The sequence below is a fragment of the Etheostoma cragini genome, chromosome 1 (genome assembly GCF_013103735.1).
Source record: "Etheostoma cragini isolate CJK2018 chromosome 1, CSU_Ecrag_1.0, whole genome shotgun sequence".
Taxonomy (NCBI): Eukaryota; Metazoa; Chordata; class Actinopteri; order Perciformes; family Percidae; genus Etheostoma; species Etheostoma cragini.
This window is the reverse complement of record NC_048407.1, coordinates 12,104,466-12,130,542: the sequence shown is the minus strand read 5'-3', so window position 1 is coordinate 12,130,542 and position 26,077 is coordinate 12,104,466. Positions and strand designations below refer to the sequence as shown.

General features: G+C 43.7%; 1 protein-coding gene across 7 annotated transcripts; it reads left to right on the top strand.

The window, feature by feature from the left end:
• Positions 1-4,860: 4,860 nt before the first annotated feature.
• Positions 4,861-24,968, top strand: sema6dl (sema domain, transmembrane domain (TM), and cytoplasmic domain, (semaphorin) 6D, like). 7 transcript variants are annotated; one of them, XM_034869614.1, is made up of 20 exons: positions 4,861-5,136; positions 11,563-11,740; positions 12,705-12,816; positions 13,923-13,983; positions 14,194-14,256; positions 14,389-14,490; positions 14,720-14,810; positions 14,999-15,118; positions 15,439-15,527; positions 16,305-16,522; positions 16,630-16,761; positions 17,958-18,113; positions 18,505-18,678; positions 19,007-19,147; positions 19,372-19,449; positions 19,565-19,623; positions 20,209-20,265; positions 20,776-20,958; positions 21,999-22,240; positions 22,358-23,500. In XM_034869614.1, exons 2-20 carry the CDS (start codon positions 11,611-11,613, stop codon positions 23,498-23,500), a joined length of 3,351 nt encoding a protein of 1,116 aa, XP_034725505.1. In that variant the 5' UTR covers positions 4,861-5,136; positions 11,563-11,610. The 7 variants fall into 7 exon arrangements, with proteins under 7 accessions (XP_034725505.1, XP_034725527.1, XP_034725535.1 ...); XM_034869624.1 differs by lacking the exon at positions 4,861-5,136 and adding an exon at positions 5,863-6,137; XM_034869636.1 differs by lacking the exon at positions 20,209-20,265.
• The last annotated feature ends 1,109 nt before the right edge of the window (positions 24,969-26,077 follow it).

The window sequence follows — 26,077 nt, the reverse complement described above, 5'->3', positions numbered from 1 at the left end:
TGGTGTTTTGCTGACATGAAACATTTGCTCACCCCAGCCTGTAGAGAAAGTCCCTGGATAAAGGGCTTTTCCCTTAAATCCCTGATAGCCTCCAAGCTCCAAGGAGGACTTAGCTGGCGACTGACAGCCAGGATGGGAGGTGGGACGGGGTTTTGATGTTGGAGCTTATGACTGGTGTGTGGGTTGGTAAATAGGTGCGTAGGTAAATATTTGGGCCAGCAGTTGTGGTTTAAGTGCTCTCTCTGACAGGTTGGGGGTCTGGTTGGAGTCTGAGGCATATTACAGGTATCCGGCTGCAGGATAGGGTTGGGGTTTTAGGATGTGTAGCAGAGGCAGGGTCATCTTGCTGTAAGGTCAAGCATGGATATCATGCTGGAGACAGTGAGTTCTGTGTGGGGGCGGGTGCAGTTGGCTTTCCGGCCTTTGAATGGCACCTTGCAGCTGCCCTCTGTGTGTGTGTCTGTCTGTGTCAAACGCTGCGTCCGGTGGTATGGTCAGAGAATGCAACAGCTACCTCCCAGCGCACCCAAGCACAAGCTCCTACACACAGCTGTTCACCATACAGTTAGTACCACACACAGCACCTGTCTGCATGTGTGTGTGTCTATGTGCATGTCTGTCTATGTATGTGTGCCAGCCAGATCACACACGAGAATAGACCCATACTTCAGAGCGTGTGAACGGAGCAACCTCTGTGGCTCTTCCTTTCCTGTTCACACTTCAGCCTCGGACTGCTAAATCCACTTCTATCCTCTTCCACCCTGAATACAGTCATATCCTTCCTTCCCGAAAATGTTGACTCCTCCTTTAGCTCATTAACTTCATTACAATGAACTTGACAAGTTCTGACTGCTATGTTTGGAGCATTCATTAACTGAGCTACAGTGATGGATTTTAGCAGAGATGTTATGGGATCAATGCTGTAATGAAGGGCATAGTGTGTGGGAGGAAGCATTTATTATCATTATCAGAAGTAATAAAACTTTTGCCCCCTAACAATGGCTTCCCTCCCACACCAAGTGAATGGCAGTGCTAGGCTTGGGCCAGGAGTACTATCCTTAATAGGTGAACGCATTGTCCTAATGGTGTCAAGGTGGCATTGCATAATAGCCACATCGTCATTCATTTCATACATAAGACAGAGGCCAAATGTGTCACCATCAGCTCAAATCCAGGAACATTTCATTAAGCTTTCACACGTGTGCGCCTCGATAGCCTAGCAGATTCAAACATTTAGATGGGAAATGAAATGGGATCAATAAATAATGAGTTGAAAATGTCACGTGTGTCACTCAATCATCAGCAGTTCACATTGATATGGCGGCTTATCGCAGGCTGCAAATTACCCACAGCACTGGCTATGAATATGATTAGCTTTCTCATTTTGCCCGAGAATACTCTAATACACACAATTTCAATATATCCGAATGTATTTCACACCTTTCCGTGTATTTCCTTGAGTAAATGTGGCAGTCATCAGGATTGCATCAACGCAAACTACTGCTGTAATTTCCTTAAATTTGGAGCAGAAAACAAGTTGTGACAAAATAGATTTGCTTTCCTCCTTACCCCATCTACAAAATAATCTCATAAAAAAGGGAAGCTGAAGGAGCAATATGTGCAAACAGAACAAAGGTCATTCCACTGCAAATTACAGATATATGTTTCAGTCCTACTTACAGTCGCCGTACTTAACTTTTGGCAATGAAAACTTGTCACCTGTCTCTGACCTTTTCTTAGGAGGAATTTTCTATAAAAGCAGCTGATGAAGTAAGGTGGCTGGCATAATCGTCAAAGCTACAATCTGTGACACGCAGCTCATCTAAAGAGCACTAATTATATATCTTTGACATTTGGCGCTTAACACTTATGATCTGTAAAACTCAGGTTTAAATTCTGCTTATTTTTTGTGTAAGTAAATATAAATAATGTTAAAACCTATTTTTTTAAAGGAGATGATGACATGTATTTTAAAACATAGAGGAACTAACATAAATTTTTACAATTTTGACAATATAAGTTTACAATTCAAAACAAACACCAATGGTATGGGTTATATACTGATTTAATGACCAAAATGTATTTCTGTTCAACTTTAGATCAGCTTTTAAAAAAGCAACCTGAGACTAATGTAGTAAGGTATCACCTACAGAGAAAGTGTTTCATGTCTAGTATATTGTGAATTGTTTTTACATCCCATTTGGGGTTTACTCTAATCCAAAAGGCTAAGCACCAGATTGAGTGAACAGATTTTTGACATGGGTGGCCCTCGTGGGTCCGGCTGAGTTGGGGATGTAGAAAAAAGGTCTGAGTCTAGATTGGACTTCTCAACAGGACTGCACAGTCAGGTGACAAATGGTGCCCCAGGCCAGCCAAGTGCCAGAAATGGCCTCTTAATCAATCAGAGGTCACCATGGAGGCTCAGTCCAGACTGCCTTCACCCTGAGAGGCAGCCATCTGATAGAACACTCAATGCCAAGCCGCAAAGCACACAACCTTTTCTCCTAGTTAGCACATCACTGCTGCTCTCATCTCAACTGTTCTAAAAACTGGACCACTCACTGCAGAGACGTCTTTGTCTTGTCTTTGTTATCCTTGTTCACTATTACAGTGATGCTGAGTCAACTCAGCCGTCCTCGACATGTTTAAATTACTAGAAAAATTAGAATTTGGTACCTTTTGTTATTCTAGATGTGTCCCCGGTTTTTATTTTCTCAATTGCTCTAATTAGCTGGGTGGAAATGGTGTTGTAGTCGAACATCCGATCCCATGGTTCCCTCCATCTTTGGCCTCAGCCCCAACCTTAAGCCTCTCACCCCCATCCTTGACACATGGCCATCTGTAGTGGCATTTCAGGCAGTAAATAAGGGAGTGGAGGGTAGTGCACTCTCTGGTAGGCCCGACCTAGGGGCCAAGCCCTCACATTCTCCTTTGCACCCTGACGCCCACCCCCATACACCCCCTGGGGTTGACCTACACACTGCAGGAACCCCAAGGGAGTATATCAGGCTTTAGGAGTCGCCTTCTTTCCTCTGTCTACCCTCAGCACACATCACTCTACTCTCCCACCATCACCATACATCTCTCCATCTCCCAGCATGAATACCTGCATCTGTCCATCCCAACTAACAATCCAAACACAAGGCCTTTATCACTCACCCATCTGCACCACTTCTGTCACTGCATTTTTTGTAAATAGGTCTGAATTCAGTTATCCTCCCATGACTTCAATATCTTGTAATTCTTTTTCTAATTTGGTCAAGAAAAATCATGTTTTGCACTGACATTTTCAATAAAAGAGAGCAAAAAAGTAAAAAGTGCAATCAAAATAGTGCCTCAACCATTTTTGGTCATCTTATGTGTAGGAAGACAGGAAAATCATAAATAATTCTTTAACTATACTTGGTTTGGTGATAAGTCATGTTAGTAGCAAAATAATTGCACTACAAGCAGATTGAGAATTGTCAAACCCAACAATAGTGCACCAAAACGCATTAAAACCTACTGAAACTGTGTCACATTCCCATTACTCCCATGACAAAACTGTCCACTCACTGGGGGAAAAAGACCAATCAATAGACCCACCAATCACCATACACCCACAGATCCATATGTGTGTTCACCCATCCTGACACTCAGTACCTTCGACACATTGATCCACTATCCATCTTCCCCCTCTCCCACCATAATAGAAGCTTGTGCTGATTCAGTCCCCATGGGATACAAGGCCTCCACATAGAAGTAACCTAGGACTGACAGAAACATTGAGTTGCAAGATTGAAGCAGGAGAGGCCAGAAGAAAGCAACTGAAAGTCAAATAAATGACAGATTAAACTCTATCAGTTGAGATAACCCCGGTGAGATTGGTGAAAGAAATGGAGAACTATAGGGGGCCCAAGGAAAAAGAAAGGTTCTGTCAAATGAAGAGACTGGATATCGAGAAGTAGTTTGAAAAAGAAGAAGAGGATGGGACAAGTGAAGGACAAATGGGGACAAAGACATGCAAGTGCCAACCCGGGATCAGGCAGATCAGCAGTGCAAACTAGTGTTTCCTGTGCAAGTATTGAGATGCAGATCCCTATTTCTCAGCTAATAATGGGGGCTGTCAGGAGTGTGTGTGTGTGTGTGTGTGTGTGTGTGTGTGTGTGTCTCTGTCTCTTAGAGAAAAGAGAGGGTGAGGATGTTCCCTTGGTAGAGATATTCTCACACATCTGCCAGCCTACTTTTCTAATGGGGTGCGAATGGGCCTCCATTGTGCGGCCTTGCAGACCTGGTTGGAATGACCTGACACGTTCAATGACGACTTCAGCTTCGCATGCATACAGGAACACACACTCATGTTTACACACACATGCTTGCTTGTAAAGAACTAGCTTAAACAAAAGAAAAGAGAATGAGGGTGATTTATTATGGCTATAGAGATGTATTGTGTTTATATGTACTTATGGTATTGTATGTATTAGCAAAACTGTTTGCTAGAATATATAATGTATGAGTTTGTAGAGTTATTTGACAAAAGTAAACTTTTACTCTGCTATTTATATTTCTTCACTTTTAATAGAATAATCAGTTGCATGATGCTGAGCTGAACTATAAGGAGATTTGTGCTTCTCCCTCTTAAATCCAAACATTTCTAAAGCTGGGTTTTACTAAGCAGCCACAACTCAGCTGAAATGATTTTTACTAGGCTCTCTAGCTGACTTGGAGTTGGGGGGATGGGGTTTAACAGAGAAGGGGGGGGGGCGCAATACGGGGTCACACAGGAGGAGAATTGGGAGGGAGGGGGTCTTTTTCTTTCTCTCCGGGCTCTAGGAAAGAAAGGAAGGAAGCCAGAGCAAGGCAGAGGAACCCAAACCAACTGAGGAGAGATGGATGGTGGGGGGAGGGACTGGAGCAAGAGCGCTGCTTATTGGTAGGCTGTGTCTCTCTCTCTCTCTCTCTCTCTCTCTCTCTCTCTCTCTCTCTCTCTCTCTCTCTCTCGATGGATTGACTTAACACGGGTCGAATTACACCATTTGCCGTGCATTAGTTTGTTTTTCTCCCAGCCAGGAGAAGTTGATTCACTACGACGCTCACGCAATTTTTTGTTGGATTACAGCAACACAAAAAGGATACAAAATAAGCATTTCAGATGAGGTGAGTTCCCTGCCGCTACGTGGACATATGCAACACTCAGTCGCGCCGCATTACGCAGTGAAAGTCGAGGGGAAAACTAGAGAGAAGTCTTTGCTGGAATACGAAATGTTTCTTCTGATCACGTCGTTATGCTATTCTGCAAAACTGATGGTTGCAGGACAGAAATAGTGCAGGTCTGGACTATTTTGTACTTGTGCTTCAATCCATATTTACTTTGTATTCCTTCCTTCCCAGCACGTTTATCTGTCCTGCTCGACGCGTCTTTCCGGCGCTCAAGCAGCGGTGGAACAAGAGGGCAAAACAAATCTGAAGTCCCCTCTTTTATTTGTGAGACAGCTAACTCTCCAATTGAAAATGCCAGAAATCTTTATTAGGCTATAATGAGTCGAGCAGTCTCAGCATTAGAGCATGTATCAAACTGGTGAGCAATGGCTATTGAGATAAACAAGCACAGAAAATAGTTTCGTAAATCTAGTTTTGTTCTAAATATATATTCTGGTGCTTATGTGGGATATCGCGCTCTCAGTGAGTAAACGCGCCCCATCATCTATATATCGTCTTTAAATCAGCATTAAATCAGTGATTGGAGGCTATGAAGTCAGAGCGCGGCGTTAGTGGATTGCGCGTCGTTAATGTTTATGTCTTTTCCCTCTGGTTTCCAAAGTTAATAGTAGTGGAAGGGGGCTGGTGTGTCGGTGTATGAGGGAGGGGGCTGTGTGGTCGTGGCAGAGCTTTTGAAGATCAGTCAGCAGAGCTCAGGGGCCCGGGGACGGAGACAGAGACAGAGCAGACAGAGACAGAGCAGGCAGTCTAAATGCTCGTGTGTGGGGCGAGCGGCTGAAATCTGTGCGAAACTGGATAAAAAAAGAGGAATCTTGGGTCCGGGTGGATCTTAAATAACAGGAATATTACATGCTGGGTGTTTTCTCTTAAATGGATTACCAAAGGAATATGACATTCAGTCGGATTGCCCCACTCATGAGTGGATTCGCACACTCAAGGTAGGTGTCCTCGGTGGTTTTTAAAGTACTGGTAGGCTGTAGTGTATTTTCTTTCTTGGATACACTCTGTGGTGTATTATTAAGATGGAGCTTTGATTTAATAATAGGACAAATAACTGCTGGCTCCCATGCTATCCGGAGAGCTACTTTGTGAACGGAATCTGTTCAAGGGAATCGAGTAGGATTTCAAAGTAAAAATATACACGTTTATAAAGCAGAGATGTACACATAGATTAGGATTGGCAGAGAGTAAAATCAGAGCCCCGTCAAGCCAATCTCGTCTGTTGTGTCTTCTTCTGAGTTGTGTTCAAAGGCTCAACGCATGAATACATTAAAGTTGGTCGGATATTTCGTCTTCATAAAATAAACTTGGAATAAAAGGTCACTGGCACACGATTGTAGGCTACGGACCATGCTGTCAAACACAACCTAGGAAAGCGCAAAAGACGAGTAGGACTTTAACGTTGGTGTCTTCTCACTCACCTTTAATTTATGTCGTGTATTCCCAGTTTCATTGTGGTATTATAATATTAGATGATACAGTAGGGAAGCGCTCGCAAGCTTTCTGGGGGCAGAGCAGCGCGAGAGCCCAGCCCTGCGCATGCATTAAGTGCCGTGGAGGCAGATCAACGCATGCCCCATCACAGTTGTCACTCCACCGCTGTCCCCCGCGTCTTTGTTGTCTTTTGTATGAGTCTTACATGTGGGCCGAAGGGGTCTGAAAAGATTTGCCACGGTTAAAACTTGAATGTCTTTACGCACCCAGTCCGCACAATGCCTGCATTAGAGCCCGGGCTGCTGCGTGGATTGTGTACGCAAAGAGAAGAGGAAGGTCCTTACGCAAAACTTGACAAATGACTAAGGAAGAAGAACAGAAGAATAAAGAGAGAGAGAGTTAGTTAATATGTTTTTTTTCATAAGGAGACATGTTGGTCACATTTAGGAATTGTTCTTCCGTGTCTCATTATTTAAGAAAATGTGGCCAAATTAAGTGAATAAGTACAAAGGAGATGAATCAAATACACAATCAAAGGTTGTACTCTGAAGTTGTCCTTATAGACTAATCTGGTGTGCTAAACTAATTATAAAAACAAATTGATTGGTGCTATTCTCTCAAACCAGTGTGGTCCCTTTACAGAAATAAAAACAGAGCAAATGGGTTTAAAACCTATACCAGATGTGTGAATTTCCCTGAAACTCTGGAGTGTCAGAGCTCTGTCACAGAGAGAGGAGAACCGTAGCTACAGAAACTACATCATGATGTTGGCAGGAGCATCACGCTCCGGCCAGCTCAGACATCAGAACCAGCCGTGGGTTAGTTGACAGCACAGCTGGCTGATGTCTCACCTCGGCTCACTGGCCACGGGGTCAAAACTCAGCGACCAGAACGACCAGCGTTAACCTCCACTTTAGCCGGCTGTAACCCCGGAACAACCAGCATTGAACCATACAGCGACCAGTGTTAACTCTTTACACCATATGCCTTATGGTTGCCCCAAACTGCTGCTTGGAAACCAGTTGTTCAATGCTAAATTGCTTGAGTGAGACAAGTTTGACCTTGTGTGCAGCATTTGGAGTCAATATGTTTATACAGTTTGCTTTGTTCCTTCAGAACCCCCTTTTAGTAGCCCCAGAACAGCTCTCCTCAATGCAGGTCCACTGGCTGGGGGTGGGGCGCTATTGTGTTGACTTGCCCAAAGCCCCCTTTGTTTCCTGGTCACACCTGCAGCTCAGCCCCTTTTGTGCTTTACTATAGCAGAACGACTGCTGAGAACAGCCTTTCTCCTGTTTCACTCCTCCTATCACCAAGGTAGAGAATAAAGGGAGGGAAGCACAGTTTAGGGTGGCACAGCCCTCTCTTCTGCCAAATCTCTGAAGCAACAAGTCCGACCAAGCCTCTCAGAAGTGATCCTTGGGTAAATAGCACGCGATTAGGTGTAGTGGTTGTTACTCAAGTGGTAAAAAGGAGTAGTAATTATTTTCTGGCCCTGTGTGGTGGCTGCTCTAATCAGCTGGCTGACTCACATTCCCGTGTGGCTGCATTTTGATTATTTTCTAAGAGCAGTTGAGAGTTGAGACAACCGTGGTACAGGACGTATCCAGTTTTTGACAGTCAACATTCTCACGCACGCATTTAAACACACATACACCAAGAGTGAAGAAATGTCTGAAACTAAACTCCTGGGCTATCCGATTACCTGAGCTGTTTAGGCTTACAGATTAGTATGGTGCAAGATGACAAGCCAAGCAGCCTGAAGCAGCAGCAGCCATTGTCCTTCTGGGATTGCATCCACCCATCACACTTGCACGCAATTTACAAAACCTCACGCACCCCTGTTGTTTGTCTTCCTTTTATTAGCCCCAATTCTTCCCAACAGGACTTCCATGTAAACATAAATCCATTCAGTGTTACAGTGGGGGAGAGGTTATGGCTGACATATGCCAGTGAAAGCACAACTAAGAAGAGAATGTGTGCTAATCTGTCATTTTAAGCTTGGAACACTAAATCTTTAGCTTTAACTACCAGAATTGGACTACAGAACCTTACACCCACAATCAGTAGAAATAGTAATCCACCAGACCCCCTCCCCCTCTCCGGGTTAAACACCATGGGCCCGGGCCAACAACATCAGCAGGGAAAGTGCGTGGTTGTAGGACATTGAAAAGCCTGTAATAACAGAGGTAGAGTGAGGCAAGGCTGAATGGCACCGTGTTGCGTGACAAGCCCAGCATCTTTAGGCTTGTCGAGGCCTATATGTGTGTGTACACACACACACACACACACACACACACACACACACACACACACACACTGAAGGGCAGGAACCAGAGAGCGCAAAGGAATAGTCAATAGAAAACACGCTGGGCTCACCAGAGACTGAGAAGTAATTTTAGATCGCTGACCTCTGGATGTCTTGTTTCTGTTTTACATTAAAGTTTCTGAGGAAAGCCTTTGCCTCTGCAGTGTGGCTAATATCACGCAAGGAATCATGGGAGATCGGAGCTGGGGTTCTGCCTCTTGTTGGAGTGCTTTTCTTCTGAATTGTTTAGTGAGGGAGAATGGCAGTGGTGCGTGCTTAATAAGAGGGGATATAGAGCAGGACTCTAAATTCGGACTAAACCGAGAACATTATTTACCTGTGAACATAGCCAAGTTTGGAGTGGAAGCACAGCCTGCAGCCTGTATGATAGCAGTATGGAATTGAAATGTGGAGCATGGTTTATTTACCTTTCACAGATCCTCTTTTTTTATTCTCTATTGTGGTGCGTTTGGTATCTATTCCTGTCCCTCGCTTCTCCTAGAAACTCAGCAATTTATTGCTTGGGCCTTAATACAGCACATTTCTCGTTGTGACAGTGTCTGAACCAGGTACTAAAAAAGGAGCTGCTATGCTTTTAAGGAACACCACTGCCTGTCTTTTTAGTGATTTTAGTGGAAGCTTTCAGTACCTTTATCCCATTTTTAGCGTGTCTGTCTATTGTCTGTGTGTCATGATGGATGCCTCGTCTTACTGCAAATCAAATCTACCTACGGGTACACATCAGTTAACCGATCTTTGCAGAGCAGTGTCATCATGTCTCATCTAGATTAAGTTGCTGACGATGTTCTTCTGCATAGATCTGGGAGCCAGTGTGCATAGATCTGTGGATCATTTGTGTCCAGACTAGATTCATTTGTAGCTAGATAAGAGTATGTGGACTGCTCCAGCGTCAGTGATGTCATAGGTCTTCATTAAATCTTAATTTTTTTTGTCAAAAAATATAAAACCTGTAATTTAACTATTATGTGGACTAATTGGGATGAAGCGTTACATTATCCCTGCATTACCATTGCAACTTCAAAGGCCTCAGAGTGCTGAATAGCCATGATTACACATCATTTATGACTAAAACATGCTGGCATTACTCTGCTTCCATCTCCACCACTTCCATTATTTTTAGTGACACATCATCGTGCAGGAACTGCTCATATCAAAATTGGATTATTAAGTCCCTGGAAAAACACACTGCGCTTAATATCAACATAGGCTTTAAGGCAGTGCAGCCAAATTGTGTATTACATATTTCACGTACACTGACAAAAGGCTGACATGCTGATGGATATTGTCGCTGTCAAGTAAACACCTTGTGCAGCATAATCTTCCACTTGACAACCATGTACATTACAGTTTATCTTGTGTTTTAAACTAAGTATTAGGTTTTTTATTTTAACAGCCCTTTACAAGATGAAAGTGGGCAGATTGTGAGTTTCAAAGTTTCCAAATGGCTACAATGACATGGGAAAATCCATCGATTGCCTTTGCTAGCCGCTGACCTACCATGCTTCCTGTGTGGATCAATCAAGGCACTAATGGTTTGGCAGGCAGGGCCCTCAGACAGCACTGGAGCAGGTGTGCTTTGGGGCTAATTGAAAAATGAGTCAATAGTTTGTGTGTGTGTGTGTGTGTGTGTGTGTGTGTGTGTGTGTGTGTGTGTGTGTGTGTGTGTGTGTGTATGTGTATGCCTCTGTCGTTGCATTACACCATTTGAATGTGTGTGTGTCCATGTGTGCTCCCAGCTAATCCATCCCTCTGCCTGTGTGACGTCTCCCGGTAAATTGTTTATATCCGTTCAGGCTTTGCCTGCATGAATAATTTGTTTGCCTTATAAATATTTGAATGTACAGCGATCATTAATATGCACAGACACAGTCTGTCTCTTAAGCACTCCTTTGCGCACTAACATACACACTAAACTCCTGCCACTCCCACAATGAATTATGACAAATGTAGTTGCTGGTGTAACATGTCTACAATCAGATGCAGTACAAACAACAATGTATAGTATACAAAAATGTATGTGACTTGATCTTCCCAGAACAAAGATGAGTGATTCAATGCACTGTACTAAAGTGCCCCCACCCTACGGAAAGGCTGGAGCAATAACAGCCAACAGAGCGCTAATAGAAGTCAGCTAAGGTCAGAGCAGAGGCTACACCAGTGATGCTGATGAAGTTGCAATGTGCTGATTAGTGTTGAGCCTTGCCTGGGACAAACCAATCCGAGCACAGATGTACAGAGACAGCAGGCCCGCTATGTTTCTAACAGAGTGGACTTCCGCTGCATCCAACACACACCGAGACACCCCACCGGCCACTTGGCTGACCTTCCCTTAGACAGCAGATGCAGGGAGAGGTATAGGGGAAACGCCAAGCACTGCCGCTGAGAGCTCAGCCATCAACATGCCTGAGAGGGCATGATGTGTGCCTTATGGTTGTATTTCACTAATGTAGTGGGTATCAATGAGAAAAGGAAAACTTTACAGTGTCATGTGGTAACCAAATTGTTAGAATTTGGCGCCTAAGACTACAGTTTGCAGCAAAAGGTAAATACATGAAATGAATTACATGTCAAGCAGCAATGGCATGCGTTTTGTGTGTTTCCAGGTAACATCTCCACAAGAGTGAAACAGGAAGTGTCGTCTGTGAGCAGCCATGGGCCAGAGAGCTGCGCTTCTGCTCAGTGAGCTGCTGCTGCTGCTGCTGCTGCTGACAGCGTCACGCACTCTCCTCGCAGTCAGCTTCCCCGAGGACACCGCACCCCTCGATGTCGTTGACGCACACTGTGAGTACACGCACGCAAAGGAGTTCGCCAGGGATGGGGGTAGAGATTTAAATTGCTGCTACATTACTGAAAAAGTCAACAACTATCCTTACTTACTCGGGTCACACATGGAACAAAGACAAACATCGGCAGCCTCCTTCTTCTAGTCGCGTCAGCAGTTCAGACAATAGCACACCAGCGTGCCATATTCCTAGTAATACAATCAATAATCAATCAATCTACTATGTGGTCAGTTGGGGCATTACGTGGATTTCATTTGCATCCCTGTGATGTACTGGAAGAACAGAGAGATGTGCTGACATAAGCAACCATTATCTAACGCAGAGATCTTCAACACGGGGTTCGGGACCCTTAGAAGGTCCTCAGAGTTACTGTAGTGGGGGCTAACAAGTTATGGTTTTATCGTTTTGTTTTCAAAACTTAAAATATGTCTTAAAATATACATAAACATACGTCCAACCTATTAATAGCTGAGACCAATCGGCCTATTTGTGATTTTTATTGGATTACCTTTTTTTATTTATGCAATATTGATGACAGGCTGTAACTAAAGGTAGCCACTGTGCTACATGTATGTTTAACATTAAAACATAATGTATGAATAGATATGAATAAGTCCATTGTTATTAGCTTAGTATTGTATGCACCATAAAACATGTATGTATAAAGGCTTAAGGCCAGACTACTCATTATTGTAGGCCCAGTTTAATATCTAACTCAATTTTATACAATATTGTATGTAGTGGGGGGTCCGTGCTCCGTCTCTCTTTTAGCCGAGGGGTCCTTTCCATTACCTTCATCGCAGGAGGATTTGTAGAAAGCACACACACAGCATATTTATTTCTAATCAGTACAGTACAGATAAATATAGCAAGAGGTGAGCGTGGTTCAACCGTGCAAAATTGTCCGCTTCTACCACAAGTTTCCCATTAACAGTGTGTGTGCGTGTGTGATTTCTGCACAGTTTCACGGCGGTACCCTGTGTTCAGAGGCAGGCCCTCTGGCAACGAGTCACAGCACCGCCTTGACTTTCAGCTGATGACCAAGATACAGGACACTCTGTTCATCGCTGGCAGGTAAACTCAAACCACATCCACACTATCTCTATCACTCTCTCTTTCACACATCCCCCACACCAATAAACTCAGTCACTCCTTGGCATGCAAACAATGGCATGGGTGGGGGTGGGGAGGGGGGGCTCTTAGTGTTATTGGATCTGTGGCTTCTAGACCTGCATTTGATGTATATTGCCAGTATTGATCTAGGAAAGGCGTCTATCATGGCGGCCTGACACTCTGTCAGGCCTTTCTTGGCATCTTTACATGTCTTTTTGGTATTTATGGGCACTGGGATTAATCTGACCGCCAGCACTAATATTGTAGCAGGAAATCAACTCGACATCTACAGTATAAAACTCCTACCTCTGAAGTCCCTGTAATCACCACCACATGTATCACATTTGTCAGGTAGATCCCTCTTTTGCCAAGTTGGGTTATTCACATTTTACCAAAAGTGAAGCCATATGCTGGTCACTAGGGGTTGATACAATGTGATCCCACTGCTTTTATTACATTTTTATAACCAAGGTATAATCAAAACAATAAGTGGTTATCGTGTAAAATGGTATAGCAGAGAGGATATTCAGGTTTTCATAAGGCAGTTGCATAAAAAAAACAGACTTCCCTATGCCTCAACCCTACCACACCCTGTTTACCGTTCATATAATACAGACATTTACATAACTATATTTTACTGTAATTATTTTCAGGTTTTTCAGGTTTATGACATTAGACTACCCGGGTTTAAAAAAAAAGAGAGAGATTGGTTTAAACTCATTCCCATTATTGCGAATTAAAAATGTTGTTGCGTTTCCTGCCGCAAGAAGAGGCTGAAAGCATAGGTCACAGTGAATGAGATCCTCTACTGACAAGTGCAATTTGGGGGGAAAAAAAACATTTGGGGAAAACAATGCAAATGAGCTGCTGACTATTCACCAGAGTACATCTAACAAATAAAATAAACTGCATAGTAGACTTTCTGGAAACTGTATTTTTGAAATTGAGACCGGAATTAATTTTGAATGAGAATTTGACCCTTTCATCAAAAAAAAAATAATAATAATGATAAAGACACTCCAGTTTAATTGTACTGAGCTGTGTGTTTTGTTGCCGTCTGTCCACAGAGATCAGGTGTACCTGGTCAGCCTGAGAGAATCCTACAGGAATGAGATCATTCCTTACCGGGTAAGATTCTCGCCACAAGCTGCTCTCTCAATCCACAAACACTAAAAGGGCTCCATAGAAAATACAGAGCAATCCATCACACACTGGACAGGTTGTAAAATGAGAGAGTGGAAATGGGAGGACTGGGCGTGCGTGCGTGTGCATGAGTCAGTGTGTGCGAGTGTATGTCGTAGTCTGCGTGTGTCTAATGCGCTGTGTTGGTTTTCGCAGAAGCTGACATGGCGATCGGGCCAAGCTGACAGAGACATGTGTGCTATCAAGGGAAAACACAGAGTACGTACAAAAAAAAGCCATTCACCTTTTGTTTTACATTCCACCACGTGGACAGACGCTTAAACATGTGAGCAGATGAGCTGGCTGCCTCTAAAAAAAAAACGCTGCCCCGTTTTTTCTGTCTGTGTTCAGGACGAGTGCCACAACTTTATCAAAGTGCTGGTTCCCAGAAACGATGACCTTGTGTTCATCTGTGGTACCAACGGCTTCAACCCCATGTGCAGATACTACAGGGTGAGTATCCAGTGCCAGGGCCTTGCATGCTCAGATCTGCACATATGCTGTTGTGTAAATGCACTTGAAAGTCATTTGCGTAACACACCCTTCATTTTAATTTCTTGTTAAATAAGCTAGACCTGTTTGAATGATTCATGTGCGTGCTAGTTTTTCTAGTGTGTGTGTTTTCTCTGTGTCCCTTGATGAAACCTTTTTAATGTGTGGGTGATTGGTGTATTCCCTTCAGCTGGATAACCTCGAGTTTGATGGGGAGGAGATCAATGGACTGGCACGATGCCCATTTGACTCCAAGCAAACCAACGTTGCCCTTTTCGCTGGTAAGAGTCAAACTCTTCGCCTACACACGTCTTGCTGAAGAAGAATGAGTTCCTACTTATGCTCTCATTATCACCTCAGTGTCTTTGCCACAGTAAAACTTTGCCTGCAGCGATATCAGCCAATCAAGCCTTTAAAAAAGAAGAAACAAAGCATTGAAGAGCAATGTATCCTAATTTTTCTTTTTTAGAGGGGAAGCTGTATTCGGCAACTGTAGCCGACTTCCAGGCCAGTGATTCTGTCATCTATCGCAGTATGGGTGATGGATCAGCCCTAAGGACCATCAAATATGACTCCAAATGGCTGAAAGGTAAGTGATTGCCTCTTCATCACTCTAAATCTTTATTTATCTTTCCCTTTGCTTTCCTCGCGATGCACGTGCTACCTGCCAGCTAGCTAAATGCCCATGGTGCACGTATGTGCGTGGCTGTCAAGAGCTGTTGTTTGAGTGATAGAGTGATCTCCTGCCTTGCCAAGCTCCATGGGGATATTGCCTGTTCTCTCCCAGGCAATCTAGGTCACCCCCAGCCATATACCGCCTTGTACAAATCCCTGAAATATTCAACATGCACAGTGGTGGTGACGGTGCAGAAATACACTTCAACTCGCTGCTTCTGTCTCTCCCTTCAGAACCTCATTTCCTGCACGCAGCAGAGTACGGGAATTATGTGTACTTTTTTTACCGAGAGATTGCAGTGGAGCACAGCAATCTGGGCAAGGTAAGACAGCGCGCCTTCCGTTTATAAAGCAGAACAGATCCAGTAGGCAGGCCTTTATCCCAAAAAAAAGCTTACACCTCCCTCAGTGCAGTGTTTTTGCCACAAATGGCCCCAGTGGTAATAGGGCCCATTCAGGCGATGGTACATTGCATAATAACAAACAAATTACAACAGCCAGTGTTTGCTGGGAATGTTCTACTACTGTAAAACCACTACACAGTGAGAGGCTTTGTCTCACGGAGATGTGCACTCTGGGTCTGCCACCTTGTCACATGCAGAGGGCATTGGGATGTTCAATGTTTGGAGGTCAACTTCAGATTTGACCATGCCTCATCCTAAACGGGTCTGGCCGAGCCACAGGAAGCCAGCATCCTCCATCAGCCACCAGCCAATAAATATTTCAACCCTACTAATGCTTGGGTGACACCTGGCCTCTGATGGAGGTTTGCACTGGTAAATAAGTAAAACTGTCAAAGCCAACTGCTTCTTACACTTCATTTATACTCTAAGCCTTGGTAATGAGTGCAATCAAACACACATTCACATGGTGCTGCATTGCCGGTGTCTAACTTTAAAAATGGTTGCTACAGTCAGGGGGAACATTGTCTACACAAAACTTAAAGATGAGAGTGTGTGTTTGTTAAGTCGTCTGTCCCGAATTGCTACAGGGTAGAGAGATGCATTATTCAACATGTTAGAGTGTTTTTAGTGACGTTCACTCAGCTGCCTTCCTCTTCCACCTGAATTTGTCCTCTCTTAAACCCCTTCTTCTCGCAGGTTGTTTATTCCCGTGTGGCGCGGATCTGTAAGAATGATGTCGGTGGGTCACAGCGGGTGCTGGAGAGTCACTGGACATCTTTTGTAAAGGCAAGGCTGAATTGTTCAGTGCCAGGGGAGTCCTTCTTCTACTTCGATGTGCTTCAGTCAATCACTGATATCATCAACATCAACGGAGTACCCTCGGTGGTGGGTGTGTTCACCACGCAGATGAACAGGTGAGCTGCCGTTGCGTTAGTTGTTAAAGTAAGCAATGCCGAGGACAGACACAATAAATTTAGGAGTCATATATGGATGATACATTGAGTTTTTTCTTTCTCTACAGTATCCCAGGGTCTGCTGTGTGCGCCTTCTCCATGGCCGACATAGAGAAAGTATTCTGGGGTCGGTTCAAAGAGCAGAAGACTCCTGACTCTGTGTGGACTCCATTTCCAGAGGAGAGACTGCCCAAACCTCGGTAAGGATTAAACTTCACTTTTCCCTTCAAAATTTCCAAATTCTAAACCTTAAAAAAAAAAAAAAAAAAAAAAAAATATATATATATATATATATATATATATATATATATATATATATATATATATATATATATATATATATACACACACACACACACACACACACACACACACACACATATATACACACACATATATACATACATACATACATACATACATACATACATACATACATACATACATATAGATATAATATATGAGAGCAGGTGGTGCTTGACTCAGCAGCTGTTTACCACCTGACAGTTTTTCTAATTTTCTTAACCCTTCTTTCTCTAGGTTAAACCCAATGAAATCAAATCTTTTTCACTAGTAGAGGGACCAGGGCATGAAGTTAACTTCTTTGACCACCTACCTACATTGATGTTAAAATGTATACATGTTGGCAGGTTGTCTTTCGCTGGACATTTTGTTGTTGACATGTTCGAGTTACACACGTCTCGTCTTCATATCAGAAACAAGGAAATTAATTTGACCCGTTCTCATTCCCGCTTGGTCAGTGGCTGCACATGGGATTGCTGGGATTGTCACGAGTAATGAAAATGAGATAGGGGGCCCCGATTAGAAATCAATGTCTTACAGTAATGCGGATCCCTGATTGGTCTGGGCCAGTAAGCAACTGCGTACCCTGCTTACCGATAGTTACGTGTCTGAATCACACAATTCTCATTGGTTACCAGCCAACGTGGCAGGCAGACTGACAGTATTACCCGCCAATTTCAAAATTCACCCACATTTGGCGGGTGGGCGGGCCTTAATTTCATGCCCTGAAAGGGACCAAGTTATTAGCTTGGACCCAGCACACACATTCACCATCTGGCGATGATTAAATATTTAATTAGGCATAATTAGATGTTTTGCATATTTAACCTGTATACAATCAGCGCGTACATTTGTAGCCCTGCCCTGTGTCCAAAACACAAAGTCCACAAAGCACCTCATTACCCCGGTAAATCATTAATGGAGGATAACCACGCATATGTATATTTTATGTTTCCAGCTGAGGCCTTTATGTGATCATAATAAGCACCTGCTCCCCCCCGTTGCACTTTTCATCCATTTCAACACACGCTATTATTTCCGTGGTGCGTGCCATCGTATAGGCTGATCTTTGACCTTTCGCCCTCCATCCTAGACCCGGGTGCTGTGCAGGTCATGGTCCAGCTGCATCCTTAAAGAGCTCCATCGAGTTCCCGGACGATACCCTGCAGTTCATCAAGTCCCACCCCCTCATGGACACAGCTGTGCCGTCTATTGGTGATGAGCCTTGGTTCACCAAGACTCGCGTCAGGTAAACGCAGAAGCCCATCATGGGATGGCAACACCTCAATTTCTGATACCTTTTTTTAAATAAATAAAAACACAAACTAACCTTTATGGTCAACCAAATATGATACATTTCTCTCATTGCATCACTACATAATGCTGTCACAAACAGCTCTCTGTTTGCCTGATCACTGTAAAGTTAAATAAAGCTTTATTACTTATTTTTAAAGAATAATAAAATAAAACTAAAACATCCAATCAAACTTTTAATAGTAATTTAAACTTGTTTTACTGTGGAGCTCAAGAGCCAAAGCAATTCATGTATTCAAAATGGTCTCTCCTATTTCACATGGGATAACCACTACTGTGAATAACACATGCTTCTCTGGTGTGTGTGTGTGTGTGTGTGTGTGAAGGTACAGACTGACAGCGCTGGCTGTGGACAATGAAGCAGGACCTCACAAGAACTACACCGTGGTGTTCATCGGGGCTGAGTCAGGGGTTCTTCTCAAGGTTTTGGCCAAGACCTCCTCTGTGTCTCTGAACGACAGCCTGCTTCTGGAGGAGATAGAGGTCTTCAACAGGGCCAAGTAGGGATACACACACTTTTCCCCCCTTCTCTCTTCTCTTTTTCTCTTCCCCTTCTGTTTGAGGAGTCAGCAACTTTTACAGTGCAGCATCCGGGCACAGATGGCAGTGTCTGTCTGCTTTCTGTGCATGCACAGTATGTTTTTAGTGCTCATTTGTGGATGCGGAACACGCTCCGTGGGGTGTGTTGGAGGTGAAAATCCTGCTAGACTGTGAGAGAACGCTTTATGAGACTTCTTCACCTAACAAGTGATTACATCTTTGGAGACTGAAACAGTAGACAGACTTATCTGATAAAGCTCTGATCAGGTTTCTCTCTTCCCATCCCAGGTGCCTGTCTAACCACGAGGATGACAAGCGTGTCCTCTCGCTGCACGTGGACAAAGAGGCACACAGCTTGTATGTTGCCTTTTCAAGCTGTGTCATCCGCATTCCCCTGAGTCGCTGTGAACGGCATTCTTCCTGCCACAAGTAAGTGGCGCGCAATTGCACACGTAGGGGGTTCAAATGTGCTTTGTACGTTCGGCCATAGGTTTGTGGCTTTATTGTTTTGTGTTTCAGAAAATGCCATAAAGAGAATGATAACAGCTTTATCTTATGCCTTTGGTTAATGTTCAGTCAGTCACAAATTATTATAGTGCACTTCCCAGAATGATTAAACCCGGTGTTCTGAGTGTGTGTTTGTTTGACTCCAGGTCTTGCATTGCATCAAGGGATCCTTACTGCGGCTGGAAGCCTCATGGGGCATGTGAGAGGATAGAGCCTGGTGTTTTGTGAGTTCAAGCCTCAGCTGTGATATAAAGTGAAAATATTATAGATGAGAAAATGAGATCAAGAACAATTTTCGCTATTTTTTTTACAAGTCTCTTTTCTTTGCTCTCTTTTCAGGACTGGATATGAGCAGGACGTTGAGTTTGGAAACACTGCCCACCTGGGAGACTGTCAGGGTACGGATCTCATCTCCATATCATGCCGTCTATCCTGAGACACACAAACACAGACATACATACACTGACACACATACATGTACACATGTACGCAAAGACAAACTCTTTCCACACGCACCATAAGCCTGCACACTTACACCAGTAACCACTCCAGTAACTTGCCCCTACATAAGTCTATGTGCAATATTAACACACACATCTGCATACAGTACATGGCCACCTGTAACTTATGCCACCAGTGAGGCAGAAACATGGACATGTAAAATTAAGGGGTCATGTTTAGCCGGTGCAAATGGTAGAGGTCTTAAGGTATCAGAAGGCCAGAAAATGTGCCTTTTCTTTTTGGAATTTACTATAAAAAACCTGTCCCTTCATTTGTACCAACTAACCATGACCCCCGCTGAACCTCAGTATTGATCAGAACCAGAGGGCCCACAGTGACTCCAGTGAGAAAAGGACACTGCTAGCGGGTGCTTTGTATCTTTACTTAAACCAAATAAACTGCACTCATGGTGTCTCTTAGGAATTTTAGTTTCTACTTCTGAATTCCTTTATACTGATTTCTTGTCCTTTTAATTCTTTTAGCGTTTTTGGGCACTACATCAGCGCCAGATTACAAATCATTTGGCGACCCTACCTCTGGTTAGTTTGATCTTTTACTCAAATGGTTTCTTTCCTTGAGTTCAGCATCTCCAACCCTGTCTTTCCACCACTGCCACCTTCCATCTTTTCTTACCAAACACCTCCTGAATGCTTATGTCACCTGCTTCATTTTCATCGTCACAAACCGATACATGGGCAACATTGTGCTCCATCTTAAAGCAAATTTACTTCCTCCTTTTCACTATTCCTGTTTCAATCCCTCGTCCGTCTTGCATGCCCAGCCACCATCCCTTGGCACCTTTACTGTTGTGTACCAACTCCTCTTTGAAAATCAGTATCCTCTCCCTTTTTCCCTTCCAAATTTTCTAAACAAACACAAAAATGTACTTTCATTGGTCTATAAATGTGAACTGTTATTAGGTTTATTCACTATTTTGTCAGACACTAACCTTAAAGATTACCTATTGCCCATGCCTACTAACCGGGATGATAACAGTATGCTTTACCCACATCTGCACAGTTTGTTAACAAATTTGTTTGTCACCACAGACATGGAGTTTTCATCAGCGCCAGTCACTGTCCACCCCAGTGGGCCCATAAAGCCCCCAGTACTCATACCCACTCAGAGCCCCAGCTCTGAGCCTGGTCCAGAGCTCTACGGCTCAGGCTTTGTGCTGCAGGATGACCCAGCCACCTCCCATTCTTTAGATTCTATCCCAGGGGGGCAAGAGGGTAAGGCCCACAGAGAGGCAGCCAACATGCCGCAAGGAGCCTGATCTAATAGCTGCCAACAACTCTTCACTAAGACACACACGGGAATCCACACATAGGCTCACATATGCAAACATACATGCACACATTGGCAGCTATTTAGGGTTTTCATATTTTCATATTTTAATGTAGTCTCTTTCTTTTTTTAAATAGACATTTCCTTACATAATTTAAGTTGCTACACAAATTATATTTTCATGTTACTATAGTTTTCTTTCCTTTAAATTGTCATTTTCTTATTTTCTTTCTTGGTTTCTTTTAAATTATTTATTCCCGGTTTTCTTTTAACCTTACACTCACCTCATATTGTTTCTTTAAAATCTTTGGTTTGGATTTAGCTTCTTTCTCTGCCAGTTTAGATTTCTTGACTCTAGCTGTAGTAACAGTTTACCCTGGCTGGTAGATCATTGACTGGGCCTGCTCTGCCACATCACTGTTGTGGCTGCACGGTGGATGACTAACTCTTTCAATGTCTGTGGTTACTAACAAACTACCAGTTGAGAGAAAGCTATCTCAACACCTGGAAGACGAGCACTGCTTGCCTTTCCTCTGAACAACTTCCCGCTGGTTGATCTCTTGTGCAGATTACTTTGGCTCTCCATCTCAAATGACAGTGCACACCTAACCCTTTGGTACCGGTTTAACGCATGACAAAAAGGCTCTAGTGGATCATGGATCAAGTCTTCCCTTCTTCACTAACATAGCACTGCTTCTTATAGATGGTGAAATGGATGTGGGTACCTAACAGCTTCTGCCAATTTTCACCATATTTCTTCTTCATCCGGGTTTAGATGAATAGGAATGTGTCAATATTTACAAAATTTGGTTGTGGCTGACTGGCTACCTTGTATAGAGCAGAGTTGTGAAATCAGAAACTCATGCATGGTTGTGTTCTCACACAAACATGCACATTCTGCTGTTGAATGTGGAGGGCCGCTTCACTGAGCAGTTTGACTCTTTTCACCGGGGGGTTAACCAATACTTTTTCCACTGTTTTGTAGGTGTGTGGGATATCCAAGCAGGTGAGACCAACCAGATGGTCCACATGAACATCCTCATCACCTGCGTGTTTGCTGCTTTTCTCATGGGTGCTCTCCTGGCTGGTCTGATAGTTTTCTGCTACCGAGACTCATTCCTCCGTAAGCCTAGGCATGTCCACAAGGATGCAGAGTCTGCACCTTCTGGCTCAGACTCCACTGGAAGCTTTGTCAAGCTCAACGGCCTCTTTGACAGCCCTGTCAAGGTACAGCCATAAAAGCAGCTCCAATGCTACATCAAAGTCTTTTGTGGAGATGAGTGATTGAACAGGATGTGAAACTATCTTATCTTACTCCTTTGGTTTTTCTTTTCACATTCTTAGGAGTACCAGACCAACATTGATTCTCCCAAGCTCTACACCAATCTGCTGAGCAACAGCAAAGACCTGAATTCCCCCAACGGAGACACCAAAACTATGATCCTGCGGGATGGCTGTCAGCCCCCTGAGCTGGCTGCCCTGCCTACACCTGAGTCCACTCCAGTGCTTCAGCAGAAAAGCCTGCAGCCCATCAAAAACCAGTGGGAGAGGGCTCATGGAAAGGCCAGCGGGCCTCGTAAGGAGTCCAACTCATCAGCCAAGAATCCTCAGTTCCTTCCTCCTTCTTCTTCTTCTTCTTCTTCTGCTCCTCCTACCTCCAACTCCAACCACCCTCCCCTCGCTTTGGGTCACTCCCACATCCCTAGTGCGGTTGTCCTGCCCAATGCCACACATGACCGATCTAACCTTGACAATGGAGATGATACATTGCCACATTCATCTGAGAGGAAGCTGAAGAACCCAGATTCTAAGGGAAGTAGGAAAGACCAGAAAAGGTCTGTGGATGCCAGAAATACCCTAAATGACCTTTTAAAACATCTAAATGACTCAGTGGCCAACCCAAAGGCAATTCTTCAAGAGGGATCAGGGCCTCGCCCAAGGCAACAGCTCACACTGGAGCCCATGGAGGAACTAACAGAATTACCCCCCAAGGTGCCCAGCCGTGAGGCTTCCCTGTACTCTCCCTCCTCATCCCTGCCGAGGCACAGCCCCACCAAGAGGGTTGATGTGCCCATGCCTACAACTCCCACAACACCAACGGGCAGTCTGAGCATGGGGGGCACCCTGGAGAGACAAAGAGGGGGGTATCAACTCCACCGGAGTGCCTCTCACAGGCAATCCCTATCCACCTCACCAAATGGGGTAACCATGGGGGTGTCTGTGTCTCGACACCATAGTATGAACAGAGGGGGTTACATGCCCCCAAAGCCCCCCTCCAGACTCGACTCCCAAGGCGGAGTGATGGGGGCAGGAATGCACACAGCCCACCCATCCTCTATACCCCGACAGACATATAGTGGGTATGGCTCACTCCCTCGCACAGGGCTTAAACGGACCCCATCACTAAAACCAGATGTGCCCCCTAAACCCAATGGGTTTTCACCACAGACTCCACAGATGCGAGTGGTCAATAAGTACAGTTATTAAAAGAGAGTGGACGCTTCTGAGTGAGCTCTTGGCCTTAACTGTAGAGCTTTGAGCCCTGAGGGCTTGGGTGGGGGGCTACGGAGTGTGTGTTTGTATATCGACTTGAGGTGTGTTCACCCTTTAAATGATATTCACATTCATTCACACTAAAAAGGGAAATCCCGCATGTGGCCAAAGAAACTCCTAGGGGCTTTTTTGTCCCTATATCTCCATTTCCCTCGTCACGGTAGCCACATGACATGAACAGTGGACAGTGGTGAATCTGCTGCTCCCCATTGTATATGGGCTTGGGTTTTGCCCGTTCCCATATTAGGTACGAGGTTTAAGACACAAGCTTGGACCGCTACAGGGTCTCCACGTGTGGTGCCATGTTAAAAAACAGTGGAATACTTGAAGAATTGGTCTCATTTGTCACTGCCCTTGAGCACTGTCTTCCCACTAATGTGAACTGAACAAAGAGGAGAGGTAGGCCATGCCTTTGATTGTAAGATGGCTTGGGGCGGTGGAGAGGAAACTCAAAAATCATACGTGTGCGTGTCGCTTAAGATACATATGACCGCTAACAGCTGAAATCAAGCAGCAGGCAAACAAAGAAATGAATGTGTGTGTGTTGGTTGATTGGAAAGCAGATTTGAGTCAAGGTAGTACACATATTACACCTTCACTCTTGTTTATCTAGAGTGGTGCCACATGCCAGAGGTTGCATCTTAAGACCTGTCTAAGACCTAAGTCATCAACTCTAATTTCAGTAATAATATTTTCTCTTCTTTGGCCTTGTCTGAACCCATCTGAACCAAGCTTAAACCAATTTTTGTGCCACGCTGTAGTGTTTTTGGTAATCAGGTTAGGCTGAGGTGAAGTTGGTCATGCCTGGTGTATACTAGGACAGGGACTTTGTAACTCACTGGGAAATTTTAATTTTCTGTTTTTACATTTGCTGCTATTGGTTTTAGACTTAGGCGTTTGTCTTTGATGCGTTTACTCTATCAGACTGGGATAGCCCTACATATGGGTGTGCACATCTGCTTGTGTGTGTGTGTGCGTGCTTGCGTTATATTGCAGACAGGCAGCCAAGAAGTACAGTTTTCACCAATCAAACGCACTAAAACTAATACATGGAGACAGTAAAATGCTTCTCCCTAGGATTGAAACCTCCCCTATCCTCCACTGCCCCTTTTGTAGAAATTATACTGGTGGTTCAGGAGACTTCTTTTCTTTATGTAGCAGTGGTATTATGAAAAAAAACATGCATTTTTTCATCTCATTCTATAAAAGAATTTTGAACAAAATGATTTGCCTTTATAATGTTTTACTGTGTTACTTTAAAAAAAGTACCATATAACACTAAATTTACAACAATGGTATAGCCCATGTATAAGAGTCCAACATTTCAGGGCACTTTTATTCCAATAAATGTGTGTGTCCCTTAATAGAAGAACACTATAATTTTCCCTTTACATTAATCCTATTAATAAGGTATATTAAACCGACCCTAGAACAATACATGGATATAACTCCTCTGTCATCTGCCGTGCTGGTTCTGCAGCCCGGGTTCCCTGTGCAGCTTCCCCGTTAGTGGCCAGTGTACAATCAACACAACAATTTATCGTGTGTCCAAATAAGTCATGCTGGGAATGACAAGATCTTGTATATACTTAAATACTATAAATATGGAGTATACATATTTTTAGGCAAGTGAACCTGAATCTGTGCATTGTGTGCCTTATTCACAAAATGAACTACTACAGTATAATATTGGCAATGTCAATTGGTCCTCTGTATTGCTGTCTGTATTGTCATTTGCTATATTAACGATTTTTATACAATAAATTGGAAAATCAGTAGGATGTGTTGGAAAATTGCGATTTTAATGCAAACGGAAGTGATTCACTTGTGACTGATAGTCGTGTATAAGGACAGTCAAAACATTGGGGTATGAATAAATTTGTCCTCTAGAGGTGCCATGCAGTGAATGTATTTTGTTGACAGTGCGATGTAGGGTGGTTAGACCTTGCACTGTGGAGCAGTCGGCTCAATGCAGAACATCCTGCCCACAACCAATGTATTAACACAGTGTTCACATTAAAGCCGTCATGTAAAGATGTTGGCATGGGCTGTAGTCACAAATTATCCGTTAATCCCCAGGATTGCAGTGACAGAAATTGTGTTATTGGCCATAGTGACGATTGACTTTCTCTTGGGTTCATTATTTGGGTGACATCGGCTATCCTTTCCAAGTGGCAGTTGTCAGTTTAGCCCAAAGCCACCTTTTGTTTACAAGTGATGATTGTATGTAAAGACTTTCTGCCTGTCATTTAACAAGATTTTGGGCTCTCTTTTCTACTCGACACATGCACACTGACATCACAGACAGACACTCAACATACACTGCTCAACTGCCTTGTACATTGCAATATGAACTGGGTGTTTCTGTTGCAATTTAAATTGAAGCCTTTATATTTCAGTCTGAGCTACGTTAATGTGCAGATGAACCGGATTTTGTCATGTAATCTTGATTTAAAAATTGTGCAACATGGCGATGCCATGCCAGCTGTATATATGATCTCCAGAGTATTT